We start from the raw sequence: 18,584 nt of genomic DNA on the forward strand, positions 1-18,584 counted from the left end.
TATGTAGACCAGGCTGGTCTTGAACTCACAGAGTTCTGCCTGCCTCTCCCTCCCTGGTGCTGGGATTAAAGGGAAGTAAAACAGAGTAGCTCCATCCAGAGAGGTAGTGTGGTTCACCTCACAGGCAGCATGTCTTTAGCAGGCTGTATCTGTTGATCCTGTGGTGAGTCTGAGAATTTGATATTCTTACATTTTTTCCTCCAAACCTGAAGTCAGGCTTTATTACACATTGGGCTTTGTCACTTGAAGAGGCTCAGAGGCCAGTTTCAGGAAGCAAATTAGCCAAAAGAAAGGTTTGCTTCCATGAACAGCAATGGTCTTCTGTCCACTGTTTCATTATTTTAAGTTCTCTAAGAACTTCTTTCCGTCCTGAGCCTCTCACCTCCATCCCAGCCACTCTGGTAGTGAGCACCACTGACCAGCTATTGAGAGTCTTCCTTAGCCTGGCTCACTGTCAGCTGTCAGGATTCCCAGAGCTACAGAAGAGGGGAGAAGGGAAGTCAGTGCTGAGAAGAAGGACAAGGCATCCCCTAGGGCAGTCCATCCCCAGCAACATGTTACTGGGTCACCTTTCAGAGTATGTTTGTTTTATTTAGCAAGGGATTCACTTATCATTTCTCAGTTTGATTTCCAAGAAAAATTTTACGTGGTAGCAAGTTAAACTTATTTACTGAGCAAAACTGTCTCCAAAGACATTTTCTTTTCTCTCTCGGGGAGTGTAGTAGAGTTTTTGACAGTTGTAGACAGATCATCATAGTGCTTGGTGTGGTGTAAAATAACACACTTTACCTGAAGGCGTTTCCAGATCATTACTAGGCTTTTTATTTTTCAAGTAATAATTTTCAAAAGATGAGTTTTGATAGACTTTTAATTAACTGTGGTTTTGGTGTTGTCTCTATATAGCATGCCCCAGTGTATTTGGGCTCCATTCAGTTTTTATGTCTACAAATAAATGAATATAATTCAGAATCCAGAATTTTGTCCTGGGTTTTTTTCTTGGCATGTTAAGTTGACCTGCTAGAAACTGAGCTACTGCACTCTGGAGACAGCATGTTCCTGCCCAAAGGCCTCCTGTGAAGAGAGCTCAGACTTTGTGGTCCAGTTGTTCTGTGCATTTACTTTCAAATATACCCAGGCCTGGAGCTTTAAAAGAACTTTTTCAGGAAAGGAAGGTCCTTGGCTGTGGAGAGAGCGTGTAACTAAAGGTGGAGACACAGTGGCAGAGCACAGAAGGCCGGAGTGCCGCAGGTGCTTTCCTGCACTGTGTCCCCCTGCCTCCAGATAGATAGCCCAGGTCAGCTGAGATCTCAGTGTGGGAGCTTGAGAGGCCAGGCTGGGCTTTGAAGACCGCCCTTGCTTCACACTTAGTGCGGTGTCAAGCAAAGACTGTGTTCATCCAGAGGCTGGGAGTACATTTTTAAAATGAAGAAGGTGGGGAGAAGCTGGGAGAGAAATGGGGAAGCAGGGATTGGGGAGTGAGTTTGGAAGAGAGGAAGGAGGAATTTCTTCCTCCTTGACAGTCTGACTGTTGTTTGTTCTCTCTTAGCTTCTTCCTCTCTTCACTGCTCTCAGGCCTGTTCGCTCCTCCCTCATCTCTGTTTCCTTCCTAACCCTATCCTCGCCTCTGTGAGCACTTCCTTTAATGACCGCACTCCATCTACAGAGGACTATATCAGAGAGTGCCACGCACAGCCATGTTCTGTAGAGGATGGAGTAACTGAGGATACAACAGCCTAACATGACTTTTAAGTTCCCTTCAAGTTAGAGTGAGCCCCTCTGATTTGACAAGTCCATTCTTAAAATGAGGTGAGGGTGGGGGATTAGTCTAGAGATCTGAGTCACAAACTGGAAGCAGTCTCCAGATATGTGAGAAAAGACCTGCCAGGTCATTGCCAGGGTGGTAGAGGGGCTTTTGCTTTGCTTTGCTTTGCTTTGCTTTGCTTTGCTTTGCTTTGCTTTGCTTTGCTTTGCTTTGCTTCGCTTCGCTTCGCTTCGCTTCGCTTCGCTTCGCTTCGCTTCGCTTTTGGTGTTTTGAGATAGGGTTTTGATATCCATCCTAGGCTGCCCTTAAATTCACAACAATTCTCTGCTTCCCCATAGTGCCAAGATGACTGGTGTGTAACAGGTACCTCCATGTCTGCTGTGGTAGACATTTGATAGAAGGGTATTTGTGTTGCTTCCTCAGACAATAGTGAGTGTGGACATGTTCCCCAGTCTCTAGGCACGGAACCTGTCACTCAGAGAGGTGACAGTCACACAGCAGGTAGAAGAGGCACAGAGCTAGATTCCAGCAGCTCACCCAGTCCAGAGCCGCCAGGTTACCCACAGACATCTGTTCACACCACTTTCTCCTTAGAACTGGGGCCACTTAGATTAGTGTCCTTGTCTGTGCCGCAGCTTAGCTCCTCACCTCAGTTCAGATATTTCACCATGTCAACACAGTTGCACTATGAGTAATGTTAAGACTCTAGAAGCCTCTGCTTTGCTACCAAACCCTTGGATGCTTTCAAATCCAGTTAAGCTTTAATCAGATCTTTCTTGAATTACTTTTGTGGCTATAAGATGTCTATTATAAAAAATTCCATTTAAGAAAACAAAAAGATGCTTATAATCCCCTTACTTAAAAATAGCAATGTTAACTTGTATATTTCCTTAGTCTGTTTCTGGGAAGTGTGTATTTGGAAAGTTGGTATCAGCATAGTGTCTTGTTCGTTTGGTGGTCATTTATGGTAACAATTGGTGTCATCAGATTCTTTAAGTTATTTTGATAGTTTTAGAACAATATCTTGTTTTATGCATTAAGTCTTAAGTATCAAACATTACAAAATTTTAGATAATTTCTTTATTGTCTTATACATTGTTAAAATTAAATAAAATCAATAATATTTTTAGATTTTTTTCTAAAAATTACTTCAAAGCTTGACATAAGTGATTGGTACTTTACATTGGTAAAATTTTATTCCTTTTGGAAGTTTTTTTATCAAACATTTGTATACTCAAACAGTTGATATTTATGATATCCTTTCAGTGCAATTACTGAGAATAAAACTAAGGGAAACTCCTACCTTGGCAATGCTTACAGTTCAGTGCAGGTAATGTGTAACAGGTACTGAAGTAAGGCAGCAAGCACTGTACTAAGAAGACACAAAGGGTACATGATGGAGTTTTGAGCAAAGAATGAAGGGAAGACTTCCTAGCATGACATATGATCTGGGCCTCAAACCTGGATAGGATTGCATGGGAGAAAGCTAGAAAGGGCACCTGAGGCTAAAGAAATGGTGTATATAGTCAGCCAAAGAGAGCTGAGAGCATCTGTTATCTTTGTCAGTCATGGGGCACATCTGAGGGAACAACAGGCCAGTTGTGGCAGGTGACCTCCAGCATGATTACCAATCAGTGTGTACCTGGCTCCATGCTAAACTCCTTCTCTTATAGAACCTTTGAGGTCACCTAACAGTCTTTTGAGCTGTTCACATTTCCACAAGCAGGAGACTGAAGCTCAGGAGACTAAGTCACAAGCTCATGTGAGGCAGGACCAAAACTCAAGCTAGATCTGAAGCCCATGCTTGCTTTGCTCCCACATTTCTGTTCCTTGACGAATGCTATTCTTTAACTAGTTAGAGCCCCATATCTTGCTCTGCACGAAAGTCAACTGCAGATGGATCAAATCTGTTAATATACAAATGCTAAGACTGTTAGAGGGGAAAGTAGGGAAAACACTTGAAGATGCAGGAATGAGCAAGGACTTTCTGAAATAAAGCCAGCAATGGAAAGTAAAAAGTTTCTCCACAGCAAAAGACACAGTTGATCAAGAGACATCCTACGGAATGGGAGGAAACTTTTGTTAGCTATCCACCTTATAGAAGATTAAAACCTAGAATATTTCAAAAGCTAAAAAAAAAAAAAAAAAAAAAAAAAACCAAAAAACTAACAGGAAACCAAGCAGCCAATCAACAAACGGGCTAATGAAATTAACAAACAGCTCTCAAAAGAGGAAATACAAATGTCCACTAAACATGAAAAGGGGAGAAGAAGTCTACTTCACTGGCTACCAGAGAAATGTACATCAAAACTGCATTGAGATTCCATCTTTCCCAGTCAGAATGGTAATCATTAGGAAAACAATTAACAAATGCTGGCAGAGGGACAAAGGGGACCCTTAGTCGCTGCAGGTAGGAATGTGGACTTGTCCAGCCACTGGAGAAGTGAGTATGGCGGTTTCTCAACACTAACCGTCATCCTATGGTTCAGCTATATCACCCAGCATGGTTACTCAAAGGCTCCTACTTTTTCCAAAATCAGACCTGCTTTTGATCAGATAAAAGAAGCACATTTTGATCATTTGGTGCTGGATTACAGCTCAGTGACAGACACTTATCTAGCATGGGTTGGGTTCAGTTCCCAACACTGTGAGGTGTGGGTGTGTGGAGAGGGAAGGAGAGAGAATAGTTGAATAGTTTAACCTCTTTCCTAATGAATTTCCTTGTGTATGCATTCTACCAATAGTGAGAATTAGAATGTGGAGAGGGTCTGACAGGAGGGAAAGAATGAAAACAAGTCAGCTTTGGTTTGAAGCAGTCTGTGTTTGAGGCCCCTATAGAAGTGCTTCTCTTTGAAGATGTGTCATACAAAGCTAGGGGTGCTGGGAGGATTTCAGGGTGCCAGTGGCCCCAAACTAGATAAAGTAGAGCATCTCCCCAGACTACTCCAGCGTTTTCTCTCTAGTTCTACTTTCTCTGTCTGGGCACTTATGGTTTAAAAAGCCTGGATCAAAAAAATCAGGAGCCTCCTTTCTGTTATAGTTAGTTATATATTTTAAGTTGCTGAAGCATTCTATTGCTTGATTATCCTTGGTGATCTAAATTAAAATAGGTTGGTGTGTAAGCTCAGTGGAAGACCACTTGCTTTATAGCACATGTATGCCTCTAGGTCTGATTCCACATGAAAACCTGGCGATGCTAGAAACTACTTCAGTTACCTGTTCAGACTCTTATAACAGTGTTATCAACTCCAAATGTAGCTTTCAGGCAGAGTTATCTAAGTATCAGAATGTCTTTTGGTGGGTGTGGGTGTGGGCGTGCACGTGTGTGTGCGATGTGTGATGTGTGTATGTTTTGTTTTTTGAAACAGCGAAGCTGACCTCCTTCCACCTCTCAAGTGCTGGGATTCCAAGCACAGCTCAGAATATCTTCGTACTTTTCAGAAACTTTCTCAAAAATGTGATTCTCCTTTCCTCCCGGCCAGCCCTCCCCTAACAAGTCCTTCTAGTTTTATGAGGCTCCTTAATTCTATAAAGACAGAAATCCTGACATCTCTTTTTCCTCTCTCTCCCTTCTCTCTCTCTTTCTTACTGTTGGTTTCCCTTCCCTTGCCTGCCTTCCATCCTTCCTCCTTTCCCTCCCTCCCTCTCCCTCGCCCTATCTCTCTCTCTCCCTCTCTCTCTCTTTCTCCCCCTCTCTCTTTCTCCCTTTCTCTCCCTCTCTTTCTTTCTCCCTTTCTCTCTCTCCCTCTCTCTCTTTCTCCCTTTCTTTCTCTCTCTCTTTCTCTTTTTCTCTCTCTTTCTTTCTCTCTCCTCTCTCTCCCCCCTCCTTCCTTCCTCTCTCTCTCTCTCTCTCTCTCTCTCTCTCTCTCTCTCTCTCTCTCTCTCTCTCTCTTTCTTTCTTTCTTTCTTTCTTTCTTCAGAATCTCATCGTGTAGCCCAGACTGGCCACAACTTCAAAGCATCCTGCCCTAGCCTCCAGAGCACAGGACAGATGTCTGCCACCACTTTGGCCCAAAGAGTACCATTTTCTAAATTGCAGCCAGTTAAATCTTCTGTCATAGAAAGTCAAGTCTTGTTTCCCCTTGGGTAACTGTGGATAAGAACAACTATGGCTCTTCTAGCTCATAAAAATCTAAACAACTGTCTTGCTTTTGCCTGTTTTTTTGTCCTTATATGAATATTGAATGACGAATAATGTGACTATTCTAAACTGCTCATTAACACTTTTTTCTTTATTTTGTATTAAACAATGAAGAAAAGACAAAGAAATGGCCAGTCTAGATCAAATTCATAAATTAAATCTCAGTGCAGTAGGGCAAAATGATCTGAAACGAGTACCTAAAACTAAAGACATTCCACCAGTGGGAGAAGAGGCAGAACAAAATCAAGGCCTATGTCTGCTGGATCTTACCAGCCATCTTTCTTAGGGAGTTGAGAGCAGCAAGTATGGTTATTAATTCTAGTAGAGGAATCCACATTTACTAACTGGTCACTGAGCCTATACATAGTAGGTCAACATATCTGGATCAGCAGCAAAATTATGAGACTTTGAAATAGAGGATTAAGCATTGAATAAAATCATGATTTAAAGTGGTGGTTGATTACAAATTATAACATCTTAGAGTTTCAGATGTAGTTCATTGGAGGCTCTGGACTCCATAGCACAGAAAAAAATTACAACATCTGATTTTGCATTTAATATGCACTGTCCTGGCCATTAACTTTTTAAGGTATTATTTTATAGCATCTTTGCGAAGGTAGATGTATAGAACTGTTCCATAGAATAAACCTGTTGTCTCAGGGAAGAGGCATGGGTCATAGGATATGTTAGGGAAAGATACCATTTATGTTCTATAGGCAGGCATTGGTGATCTGATCCTGAGGTCCCAAGCCACATGGTAAAGATTTGGCAGAGGAATGATAGCCTACATCATCCATATTGCTGTTGTGTGGTTTGACCAGCACAGAACAAAACTGCGTTTTAGGAGCAGTTATTAATGTATGTGAGACTTTGTTGTAGCTCTTCTCCTTCAGTGTTGGCAAGCTGTCAGAGACCAGCTGCTTATTCACAGCCTGCCCTCCCCACCTAGATCAGAAACCATGTTCCCTTTGTGTTGCTGCAGGGCTTCCATCAAGTTCCTCGTTGCTTGTTTGTACCCTGAGTCTAAACCCACTCACAGCTAATGAGTGTAAGAAGCTGTGGCCAGCATTTTGTTACAGGAGAAAGGACAAGCTGCACTCTAGCCAAACCCAGTGCTGTGTTGTGCATCAGTGTGGTCTCATAAAGCTCCAGCTTGCTTCTCTGTAGCGTAGCTCTCACCTCTCACGATGGGATTACCAACTGTGCCTATGCCTCTGCCCTGCTGTCCACTGCTGACAAAAGGAGCCACATTTCCCTCTATTTCTTAACACCTAGGACTGACCTTCTGGCATAAAGAAGGTGTTGAGTAAGTGCCAGAGAAATAAATGAATGCACTGAACTGTGTGTTTCTTCTTTACAAATCAGAATGTTACCCATTTCCCCCCCTCAGTTTGATCATGAAGATCAGTTGAGCTAATGGATATGAAAGTGCCGTGTTTAAACATAGCACCTGGTAGGATTATTGTCTGCTATAAAGTTTGTTATTGTCAAGCAAGTAAGAGTCACAAACTCTTGACAGCTCAATGTTTTGATTACACATTTAGGTCAGTACTGTTAATAGCCTTGTGATGTTCCTTATTAGGTACAAAGTTTAGCATGTGCCCATTTTTATTATGGAGGATTTCAGACACAACCAAGGCACAGTAGCCTTGTGTCCTTTATCTCCACTGTCAGCAGTTCACAATTCATAGACAGTCTTCATCATCTGCACCGCACACATCTTCTTTTGCTACACAGAAGTGTGTGTTCCCGCTGCTCTGCTTTAAAGTATTCTGTGTAGAAATATTCTTAACATTCTTTAAAGAAAGCAGTCTTGGGCTGGTGAAATGGCTCATAGGGAAAGGCACTTGCTGCCAAGCCTGACAGCCTTGGTTTTGAACTCCAGGACTCATCTGATGGAAGGAAAGAACTGATTCCTACAAGTTGTCCTCAGATCTCTTCACATGCACTGTGGTGCCTGTGCACAATGGTACCCACGTCCTTCCCTTCTCCCTACCACCCTTCCACACACACACAAATAAGTGTAATACAATTTCCAGAGTTTATTGATAGTCGAGACTGAAAGACTAACTCGAAGGTACATGAGATTCTCTCATGATGGTGACCAGCTACATTGCAGAAAGCCTTTCCAGAGTTGTAACTAATTCTGGAGTCTAAGTGGTATCACTTGCTGTCCCTGTGATCTTCTAGGAGAATAGGACCTTACAGAAAAGTACAGAGCCTGCAGTGTGGTGCTCACTTCTATGTCATAGTTCTTGAGCTTTTTGATATCTGGAATTCTTTACCACTTTAATGGCCTCTGCCTGTATTTCTGAGAAGTTAGATTTTCTCATTTTCTATACAAACTACTCCTAAGCATTCCTGTTATATCCTGTTACTCCCTTGTATCATCTCTAGTTTCCTTTAGCTGGTTATAAAACTCTAATTTAGAAGGATTCACATTTTATATTGTGACTGTTAAATCCTCTTCATCATGATTTTTATACAAATTGGAGTTAGCATGAACCAGATGGGTTTGTTTAGTATTGATTGGTTGATTGATTGATTGATTGATTGATTGAGGTACTGGGAATGCTTTGGGAATGCTTTGTAGCTTTTCAGGTTCCATTTCCATTTCCTCTCTAATGTCTGCTCCTTGCCTCCTGTCTTCTCAGTTCATCTCTGCTAGTCACACAGCTGCATAGTTCTACTTTCCCTCAAAAGCTTTCCCCAATAATTTCTATTTTCTGGTCCATTTTTATTGTAGACAGTTCCCCTTTGAGATAAGTTATTAATTTGCTTTTTTTTACATATAGAAGTAATATACTTTAGGAGTGATGTTTCAAGTCTCACTATGTAACTCAGGCAGTCCTAGAACTCACTGTGTAGACCAGGCTGGCCTCGAACTCAGAACCGCCTGCCTCAGCCTCCCAAGTGCTGGGATTAAAGGTATGCACTACTGCACTTGCCAATATACATTTTAACCAGATATTATACAGAATATTTCAAACTGGAATTTCCCAAATCCAGTTCATAAATGTGGCGACTGCTGTGTGCTCTCACCGTCATTTCTGAGTATGAACAGGAATATGCACAGGCATGTCTACATACATACATGGTAGAAAAATGGATGGGTGCACAGACAGACTGCTATTTTATATATACACACCATTTCACAGCCTTCCCTTGTCACTTGACAATGTGTTGGAAATTTGTGTCAAAGAATTTAAATTTTATCTTTTTATTACCTCAGACTCCTCATGTTTTCTATGTATGTGCAGAGAAGTCGATTGAAACTCTTCCAGGAAAGGACTAATTGGACACTCCTTCTCCTTGCTTTCTTTGTTTTTATTGCATATTCACTATTTGTACTGTGGAAAATCAAACTGCTTATCTCTCCCAACTCCTTAGGAGCTATAATCACATGGATAAGAATCTCCATTATTCCATAGTTCTGACAGGAAGTTCAAAGAAGTAACAGTTCTTTCCTGGAGATTCCAAATATAGGGTATTTGAGCAACCATCTTACTGAAAGCATTGAAATTATTAAATGTATGTTTATGGAAACACCCTCAACAAGTAAGCACTCTCATCTCCTCATCTGCCTGCCATCCCCAGCTTCTCCCTGCTCAGTCATAGAGCAAAGATGTCTTGCTATTAGAATCAAATCACAATCCCACCCTTATTTTGGGAAAGTAAGATTTTTTTCTAAAAGAAAGAGAGCACGCAGAAGAATAAAGCTGCTTTCTCCCTAAGGACACGCAGGCAGATGTTGACTTCCTGGGCCTGGGGATGATAAGACTGCACAGAAAGCTGGCAGAAGATCACCATAAAATTCAGGTCAGGCATGTAGGGTGTTAGAAGCAAAGACTCGTGAGTGCTGGAATTTTCTATTTATTCACCTGGTAGTAGCTATATAAATAATTTAAGCTAAATAAATATTTCTGAATGCTTTTCTGTATATATTTACTATCTTTATTATAATTAACAATATATAATTCAATGTAAAAGTTAGCAAAAATATGGATATAATGTGAGCTATTTTATGTTTTATATAAATGATAAGTTTATGTTTCTGTAAGTAGGAATGTAGTATATGAAAACTGTGCATGTATATAAGTATATACATTTTTGTTTATGTTTACATAAAAATAAGTTTATGCTACATGTACATAGAAAAATACCTAGAACTAATGAACTACTAATGGAAGCTATTCTTGAAACTATAGTGGAGAAAGAAAGACTTCTTTTTGGTATTATGCTTTAAATAGTCATGAATGTTTACTACTTTTTAGAATCTAGTTTTAAAAAAATTAGATCTTCTATCTCTACCCCTACATAGAAAGTATTCCCTCCCCGGCTATGTAACACAGTACTTTTTTTCTTTCTCTCTTCCTCTTCCTTCCTTTTCCTTTCTTTTCTTTTCCTTTCTTTTCTTTTCTTTTCTTTTCTTTTCTTTTCTTTTCTTTTCTTTTCTTTTCTTTCTTCCTTCCTTCCTTCCTTCCTTCCTTCCTTCCTTCCTTTCTCTCTCTCTCTCTCTCTCTCTCTCTCTCTCTTTCTTTCTTTCTTTCTTTCTTTCTTTCTTTCTTTTCTTTCTCCCTTTCTCTTAAATAACTATGCTTCTTTGTTAGACTCTAGGCCCTTCAAAGGACTGAGCCAATGACATGTTTATCTCTGTATTTCTTGTATTCGATAATTCCTAGTACATGATAGAAGAACTGTAAATACTAGTGAAACAGGAACAAATGAATGAATGAACCTGAAGAGGAACAAAGACACCCACACATAAGCATTCTCTTAGAACACTTTGAGATGTTACATTGCTTTGGCACAGCAGTGGTAATAAAACTGACACAGTAAATATTGTTTGTTTGGGATTTAACCAGCACTTTGTGGAACTGTAGGCAATGCAAAGTCCACCATGTGGTTAACCCTCTTTCTCCCAGAATACAGCGAACTGAAAGTATGCACTGGAAATGATTGAACTGAGAAGTGAATACCTAATAGATTACAGAGAGATTATATGGTCTGGGCTTGGTAGTTGTTTTTTGCTGTTGCTTATATATGTGGTGCAGGCACTTTGCCATGCAACCATATCATCAGCTGTGCACTGAAGTGATCTTAAGAGACATTGTGTCACTGTAAGTAGGAAAATTTGACTATACTCTAAATGAAGATGTTAACATGTGAAACAGACACATGTACGCTCAGTCACATGTATGTAGAGTGTTCATCAGAAGAGAGCTTACTATCTCCAAACTAGAACAAAGAAAGGCTATTAATTGAAGAATTCTTAACAGCATGGCCAGACCATCAGCACCTGCCAGGTTGAGGGAAGCATTCGGTTGGCTGGGCCAGTGCGCAGCCCCGTTTCCCAGAACCTCGTGCATACATGCACTGTAATTCCTCGTGATTCATTGCACTTGCTTTGCTTCTGTGCACTTCTGTGCACCTTGCTCTGGCTATTTGCCTTCCCAGGAAGCTAGCTCCCACAGCTGATACAGATGTGCCCCATTCTTCTATTGTTCACTACCGATTAATAAAGCCACCTTCTTTACTCTTCTGATGCATCGGTGTCTTTGTGAGTTTTGTTAGAGTAATTCTGCATTCCTGGGTCCAGTCAGTAATATGGCAAACAGAATCTGCGAGGCTCTTTGAGGCAAACATTTCCTTGTAGGAATCTCTTGGTACATAATCTCTATCCCGTCACCACTGTCGTGAGCAATGACTCTCTTCTATCCAACACTTTATCAGAATAATTCTTCCCAAACACAACATGTTAAGAACGTCTTAGTTGTGCTGTGGTGACACCCATCTGTAGTCCCAGCACTTGGCATCAACCCTTGATGGGCCCAGGCAAGAAGATAAGCCTGGGAAAGTTAACAGGGTTCTTTCAGAATGACAGCAACATAAGTAGTGTGTACATTTGAGTTATTACTAAGTCGTTGTCTTGGTGACAGTAGCTCTTCTGGGTGAGTATTATTCAGTTTGTAAATTCCACACCTGTGTGCATGGGTCATCTATTGTAGGTGCCATCTTATGAAGACCTTCAGTGATTTATTCCAGTTCTGATCTCACCATTTCCCTGGCTCTCATTTCATTGTCAACACTGACCCTGGTGTTATGGTCAAGTCACTTCCTAACCTCGTCTCTCTTGCAGTAGTGAAACCCAAAGAAGATGGAAGACACAGTGAATTCGACCCGAATAAGGATTCCAGTAGAGCAGGCAATAAACGAGGTTATAGATTTTTTTTCTTTCACTCTCATCTGTCTCTCTTTCCTCAGAACAGCACCAACAGAATTTAAAAGGGATTAAGTTCTCTGTGTCCTTCTAGATGAAGATAAAGCACAAGGTCTCTATAACTTGCTCAGCGTATCTTTGAGTACAGTGGAACTTGAGCCAGATTTTGACAGATCTTTAACAACAATTTCTTGCCAAAACGGCACGAGTATAGACAACAGGGGGAAAGCCAGAGTCTTGTGGCTCTTAGAAATGGTTGTCGTGTGTAGTAACTGTTATTGCCTAGGATGTTAAGTGTCATTGTCCTCCTCCGTATTCCCTCTCCCCATAGTACCCAACTGAAATGACTCATCATTAAATCTCACCATAAGTTGGTCAGAAGCACACCTAGGTCAGGCAGGGCTCAGCTCACACCTTCCAGATGTGCGTGAGAGTGAGGGTTACCCAGGCAGGGCTTGGCTCACACCTTCCAGATGTGCGTGAGAGTGAGGGTTACCCAGGAAGTGAGACTGGAAGCACTGCAGGTAGGACAGGTAAATGCAGTCTTAGAATTTACTTTGTAAGAAGTAAATTCTTCAAAACATACTTGTTTCTTACAGTCACAGTGGTATTGATACAGTTGGAGCCCTGTAACAAAATAAACCCCGCAGAGCTGTTAGTGGCTGTAAGAAGCTGCTGAGGCGTCTCTCCATCCCCATGATTAACTACAAAGCTGTTCTAGGGGACTGATGGAATTGCTACCAGATAGTTATGGACCAGTCTCGATTACTTAGATGATAATGAGCTACTCTAGGCCCTTTGACCAAATTCCTCATTTTGTGGCTTCCTGCTTCTGTTGGATAAAGAATGAAACTGAGGAGAAGGGTCTAGTTTGGATTCTTTGTAGCAGAGTTTGCTTCACAGCAGGACATCTGAACTGTTGAGGACACCAGGCCAGGTGGCATGCATACACTCCAGGTCAGTCTGTCAGCACCACTCAGAGCGGTCAGTGCATTACTTTACAGTACAGCCTTCAGCACCATTAAAAGCAAACTAGGCAATGAATTATGTTATGTGATAGTAGGAGAAATGTTCCTGTTGTTTGAAAAGGAAAATTATGGCCCTTTAAGTAAACGAGAAAATGAATACACTGTTTACATGCATAAGACTCTTGAAACTACCTGGATTTTTTTTAGAACTTGAATTCCTTCTTTTTGTTAAGGTGCATACAAATGATCCAGATCCTACAAATAGGAAAGTACCTAAGCTGTGCCATAGGAGAAGACCAAGGAGTAGAAAGAGACAAAGGTCAACCAAGAGGTCACATAGATGTGATACATGCATGTCACCACATGCCACTCTGGTCTCTGCTCCTTCCATCCTATATAGGGGCCCAGGCAACTATTTACCTTGTCCTGTGTCTCTTTCCTTCTGTTGAAGATTAGGGTCTGAAGAGGGATTCCCTAAACTTAGGACAGCTCAAGTGTGGAACAGGACTGTTCTGAAGCTGGGCAGCATTAGGACACATGAAAAACAATTTCAGAATGGCAGTGCTATCTTTAGACTGACATCCTATTTCCTGACTCCCACCTGGCATGCACAGCTTCACCAGGACCTCTATGGTGCCAGAGTAGGCAGAGGGTGTCTCAGCTCATCTGGGTTTCTGAATTCTTTTTTGGCATCTGTTTTTCCTCAGTCTCCCACAGCTTTCTATCTCCTCTGATTCCTGCTCCCTTTTGGTAGAGGTTTTACTTGTAAAGTCATTAAGCAAACCCCTATGTGTTTGCTTATGTCGCTTATATATATTATAGTTAATGTATAATATACTTGGATATCTCCACTTTTAACCAAATACCTCCTAGCAGGAGCATGTTAAACTTTAGGATAAGCAATTTTTGACAGTCTGAAAATGATTCTTTTTAAAAATGTATGTACACAAAATGTTGAGTAAAGTGAGCCTTGCATACCACTTGTTTCAACAAACACTTGTTGTGCTACAGAGTTAGACTCCGTACTTGATGTTTATGCTGGTGAACAATCAATACCATCTCTGTCCTTGAGACTAGTAGCAGTGCAGTTCTGGCTTCTGTAGTAAGCAGCTTAACGGTCAAATAGTATTATTCATTAGAAGATGGACCCAGTCAGGTTCCCCGGGTGTAGGAAAGAGCTCCACCAGCTTCCAATGCTCCTCTGAGATTTTCGGGTGTTCCTGTAGTGGAGAAGCAGAGTGTCTGGTGAGAGATGTTACTGACAAGAGTGTATCCCTCTATAAACACTGCACTGGAGAAGACTTTGCAACCTACTGCTATAGATGATGGTTGCCAGAAGGTGGATGAGGTTGCCCAGGAAATGCAACTATAATGTGAATACAATGGGAAAGTAGAATGAGAGAGCAGGGTGTGAGAACCTAGCCTGGCAAACTCACAAAAATAGAAGAAGAAGCAGTGGGGGAGCCAAGAAAGTGTAAAGAATGTAAATCGTGTTGTGAGCTGGAGACTAGAACCTAACATGAGAGAGGCCAATGAGGCTGTGACAATCAGGAGTGACTAGACTCCTGATGCAGGAGTGTCCAGGTGAATTTATTAGGCCAAAGTCCCTACCACTGCTGGAAAGTGGGGGTCCTGCAAATGCCCTTCTTTACAAAGCATGGCTTTGACTAGAACCTTTACAAGGTAAACTGAGGACTTCCAGTCTGTGTGCACTGCTACTCCCTGACCTTACAGTAGAAGCAGACTCAAGGCACTGATGAATTGCTCTGCAATCCTGTAGGCAGAGTGTGTGTGTGTGTGTGTGTGTGTGTGTGTGTGTGTGTGTGTGTGTGGTGCTCTAAAGCCAGAAGCTTTTGCAAGTCACACAGACACTAAAGAAGAGATTCCCCCACGTTTTATATAATGTGCGCTCATGAAGTGGCTAAGAGCTTATATGTCCAACTCTTGGCAATGTCAGGCCACCCTCAGGAGGTCACTGCTGACTGACTATATTTGGGACACAGTGCACACAGAGAGAAGAGGTCTTTACGCCACACTCAGTTGTTTTTGTTTTTCCAAGATATGATGAAAACCCCACACTTTTTCTTAATCTTAACATTCTTGCATGTGGACATCAGGTGAGCAAGTGTTTCTAGTTTAGGTGAAAGGGTGGAATCTGACTAGAACAAAATGGCTTACTATCAATTGTGTGAGAGGACTTAAGAACAGCAGGAAGAACAGAGCCTGTAGCGTCCCTGAATCTTCAGAAGGGTTATGTATAGCTACCTCTAAGTATACAGTGAGCTCTAGTTTAATAGAGTTATTAGTACACAAAAAGAAAACAGTGATGAAAGGTCCGCTCTTACACATATTTCTAATTAAAATGTTCCATTTTAGAGATGAAGAAATGATAAGCATGCAGGCCTGTGGGAGTGGAATGGGGCAAAGGGAAGGGGGAATGAGTATCTGGAAAGAGAGTAATAGAAGGCTATTACTCACTCTTTACAGCCAGCTGAGACAGCTCTGCCTTATAGGGAAACAAAAGATCATCTGACTTTGAGAGCCACACAGAGGTATCTCACTTACAGTGGACCAGCACTTTAAAAGATGTATTAGGGTTTAAGGGGATACCAACCGTGAAGCCATTTTGTAGCCAATCAAATAATTAGAATAATGGACTCCATGTAAGTGTCAGAGAACTGTGCATATCAGCTGTTAACATAGCAGCAAGCAGTGATGCTCCTGGCAGATTGTCTCAGACAGAGCAGGTAACAGGGATCTGTCTGTCGTCCCAGCGTTTTGGTCAACAGGACGAAGACAGAAAACTGCATGGGACTCCTCAGTGCTCTTGTCGCACTGGCAGGAATCAATAGGAACTTGACAGAGGAAGATGTGACGTTCATCCCCAGAAACTTGTCCCTTTTAGAAAAAGAGACAAGAAAATATTTTAATATTTTTCTAATTACTCTGAAAAAAAAAAAGGAGCAGGGAAGAGAAGCCATTTATAAGCATGAAAAACAGAATGTAGTTTAAAATTAAAACCAGCCATCCTCATCACCACCTGTAGCTATCCTGCTCTGTTAAAAGACCAGGATGCAAAGCTCCTTCTAGCCAACCATAGCTAATCCAAAGGCACTTAAAAAAAAAAAAAGGACAGCACTAGAAATATGTCACAGGCAACAACAGATGGTGAAAGTTGGGGTATATTGTTAGAGAATTTAAAGCAAAATATAAGGCTAATTTTTTTTTTAACTCGTGAGAATTGTGAATGTTTGCCAAGTGGCAATCGTGAAACTTGTTTTTCATCAAAATGTGTTTCAGAAGTAGCAGAATTGGCAAAACCACAGTGATGTTGCAACTTAGAACTCATTCCTTTCAGAGCTAATGGACATCCACAAATGTAAAGATTCACCACGCTTAATTAGCTATATGCTATTATGCTAATAATGCTTTGTAGCCTACAGAAACTCACCAAGTCAGCACACTGGAATCATTCTATATTACAAAGAAAATTTTAGGGGCATTTAAAACATTGAAACTGTACTTAACAAATTATCTGACCATAATGCAGAAAAATCCACTCTGTGTCAAATATCAACCAAAGTTAGAGTCACTTGATTGAGATATATATATGTGTGTGTGTGTGTGTGTGTGTGTGTATAATGTATATGTATATATATATATATATATATATAAAATAACTCAAGTTGAAGATACATTGAAAATGTAGTTAAAACTAATTTTAAAATGTACATGATTTATCAAAATACATAGATATGACAAGGTTTACTAAAACCATTTCATAAAAGGAAGTAATTCCTTCATTAAGATAAAGAGAAAATTGCGAGTTAAGCAATGCGAAGCAAAACCGGAAGTAAAGGGACAGGGAACTAGAAAAGCAGTGGTCCTAGCTGACTTAGGAGAACAGGCAGGCAGGAGACAGAGAAGACTCTAGGGTAAACTCCAGAACAAGAAAGGAGATAAAAGAAACTATGGAAAGAGGTAAAAGTTAGACAATTATAGGTGTGGCAGAAGTTTTAAAGCATACATTTGAAAGGCCAGCCTAGATAGAGCCCAGTGTAAGCTATTGCCTAGAGCATGTGAGGCCAAGGGTTGGACCCCCCCAACATCAGAAAGAAAAATTTGGTGTACTTCTGTACATTTTTAAAAATAATCAAGTCATAATTTAAATCTTCAAAATAACCAAAAATAATCTTAAAACCAAAAAAATCACTTAAAATACCTGTGAATGGTGTATTGATGAGAGTAGAGTTTAGAAGGGCTGGAGAGAAGGTTCAGTGGTTAGGAGCACTGGCTGCTCTTCCAGGGGACCCAGCCCCCACATGAAGTTCACAACCGTCTGTGACTGCAGTCAGAGGAGACAAAACCAGAGTCACATTGCTCTAGTACATTCAAATTGGTTTTGTTTGTTTGTTTCTTTTCTCAAAAGTTAAAAACTGGCTTTTAAACTAGATATTTTGAAACCTTCATTTGAACTTAGTCACAAGCAGTGATAGAAGGTAGGGAACCCTAAGCATTAGCAGCACCTTGAGAGAATCCACCCCAGAAACAGTCCCTGAGAGTCCAGGCAGGGGTTTATTGTTCATTACTCATTACAGAGCCCCTGCTGTGATAATCTCCATGTCACCAGTGGAGAGTTTGAAAGGGGCCCCTTGTGTGCTGTGTGAGTCTACATTAGGACTCTAGGTGTCTAGAGAGCCAGCTCTCTGTGAACCCTTACTTCTTAAGGGAGAATGATAATAAAGAAGCGGGCAGCCGTGTAATGAGCCTGTCTGAGATCTTTGTGTGTGATAGATTTCCAAGTCCTCGGAGAAATGATGGCTCACTCAATAAAAATACTTGGTCAGTGTTTTGATAAAAATTTGTTAAGCCACAAAACATAAAACAGTATATACAGTCAAATCTAGTTTTCACAAAGTACTTTATTATGTGCTGTAGAGGAAATCTACAAGAGTATATGCAGCTATTAAAAATAGTTTTATTTGACCTTAGCACTACAGTGATTTGAAATTGTGCTTATATGTATATATGCAATGTTTCTATAGTTAAAATACATGTCCATTAAAGCAATAAGATCCCTCCACAAGCAGTAGGCATGTTCATAGCACCCATACCTATTGAGAAGTTAAATGGGGAGGGGAGGGAAGGGGAGGGGAGGCTTGGGGGGTGGGAAATCCGAATAAACAAACAGAACTGAATTAGCAAAGTGAACATACGACATAAGGTGCCTAAGAATGAACCAAAGAAATATGTTACCTCTTTTCAGAAAGTGGATTTCAAAAATTTTAAGTATAGGAAGGGAGTATACACTTAATGGGAAATTTTCTCATGGGTCATGCTGTGATTTTTCTTTCCTTTTTAAGTGGGAAAGACTTGTATGTGGGTAGCTACGTATATGTTGATGTCTTCCTCCAATGAAAGTTAGTGGAATCAAGTGCCTGTATAGATGGAGAATTTGAAAGGTGAATATATTAGTGTTGGCAGATCCAGCTG

At 40.9% G+C, this 18,584-nt stretch overlaps 1 protein-coding gene across 6 annotated transcripts in view; it reads left to right on the plus strand.

The window, feature by feature from the left end:
• Positions 1 to 18,584, plus strand: part of Nsmce2 (NSE2/MMS21 homolog, SMC5-SMC6 complex SUMO ligase) — a 227,492-nt gene that overhangs the window by 110,537 nt on the left and 98,371 nt on the right. For 2 of the 6 annotated variants that reach the window (XM_017316737.2, NM_001374768.1), the window contains exon 5: positions 12,043 to 12,120. The exons of 3 other annotated variants lie outside the window; for them this stretch is intronic. In XM_017316737.2, the coding sequence (XP_017172226.1) occupies positions 12,043 to 12,120 (78 nt within the window). The remainder of the gene's footprint in view (positions 1 to 12,042; positions 12,121 to 18,584) is intronic. One more of the 6 variants, XM_006521317.4, reaches the window with a different exon arrangement.

The sequence above is a fragment of the Mus musculus genome, chromosome 15, assembly GCF_000001635.26.
Source record: "Mus musculus strain C57BL/6J chromosome 15, GRCm38.p6 C57BL/6J".
Taxonomy (NCBI): domain Eukaryota; kingdom Metazoa; phylum Chordata; class Mammalia; order Rodentia; family Muridae; genus Mus; species Mus musculus.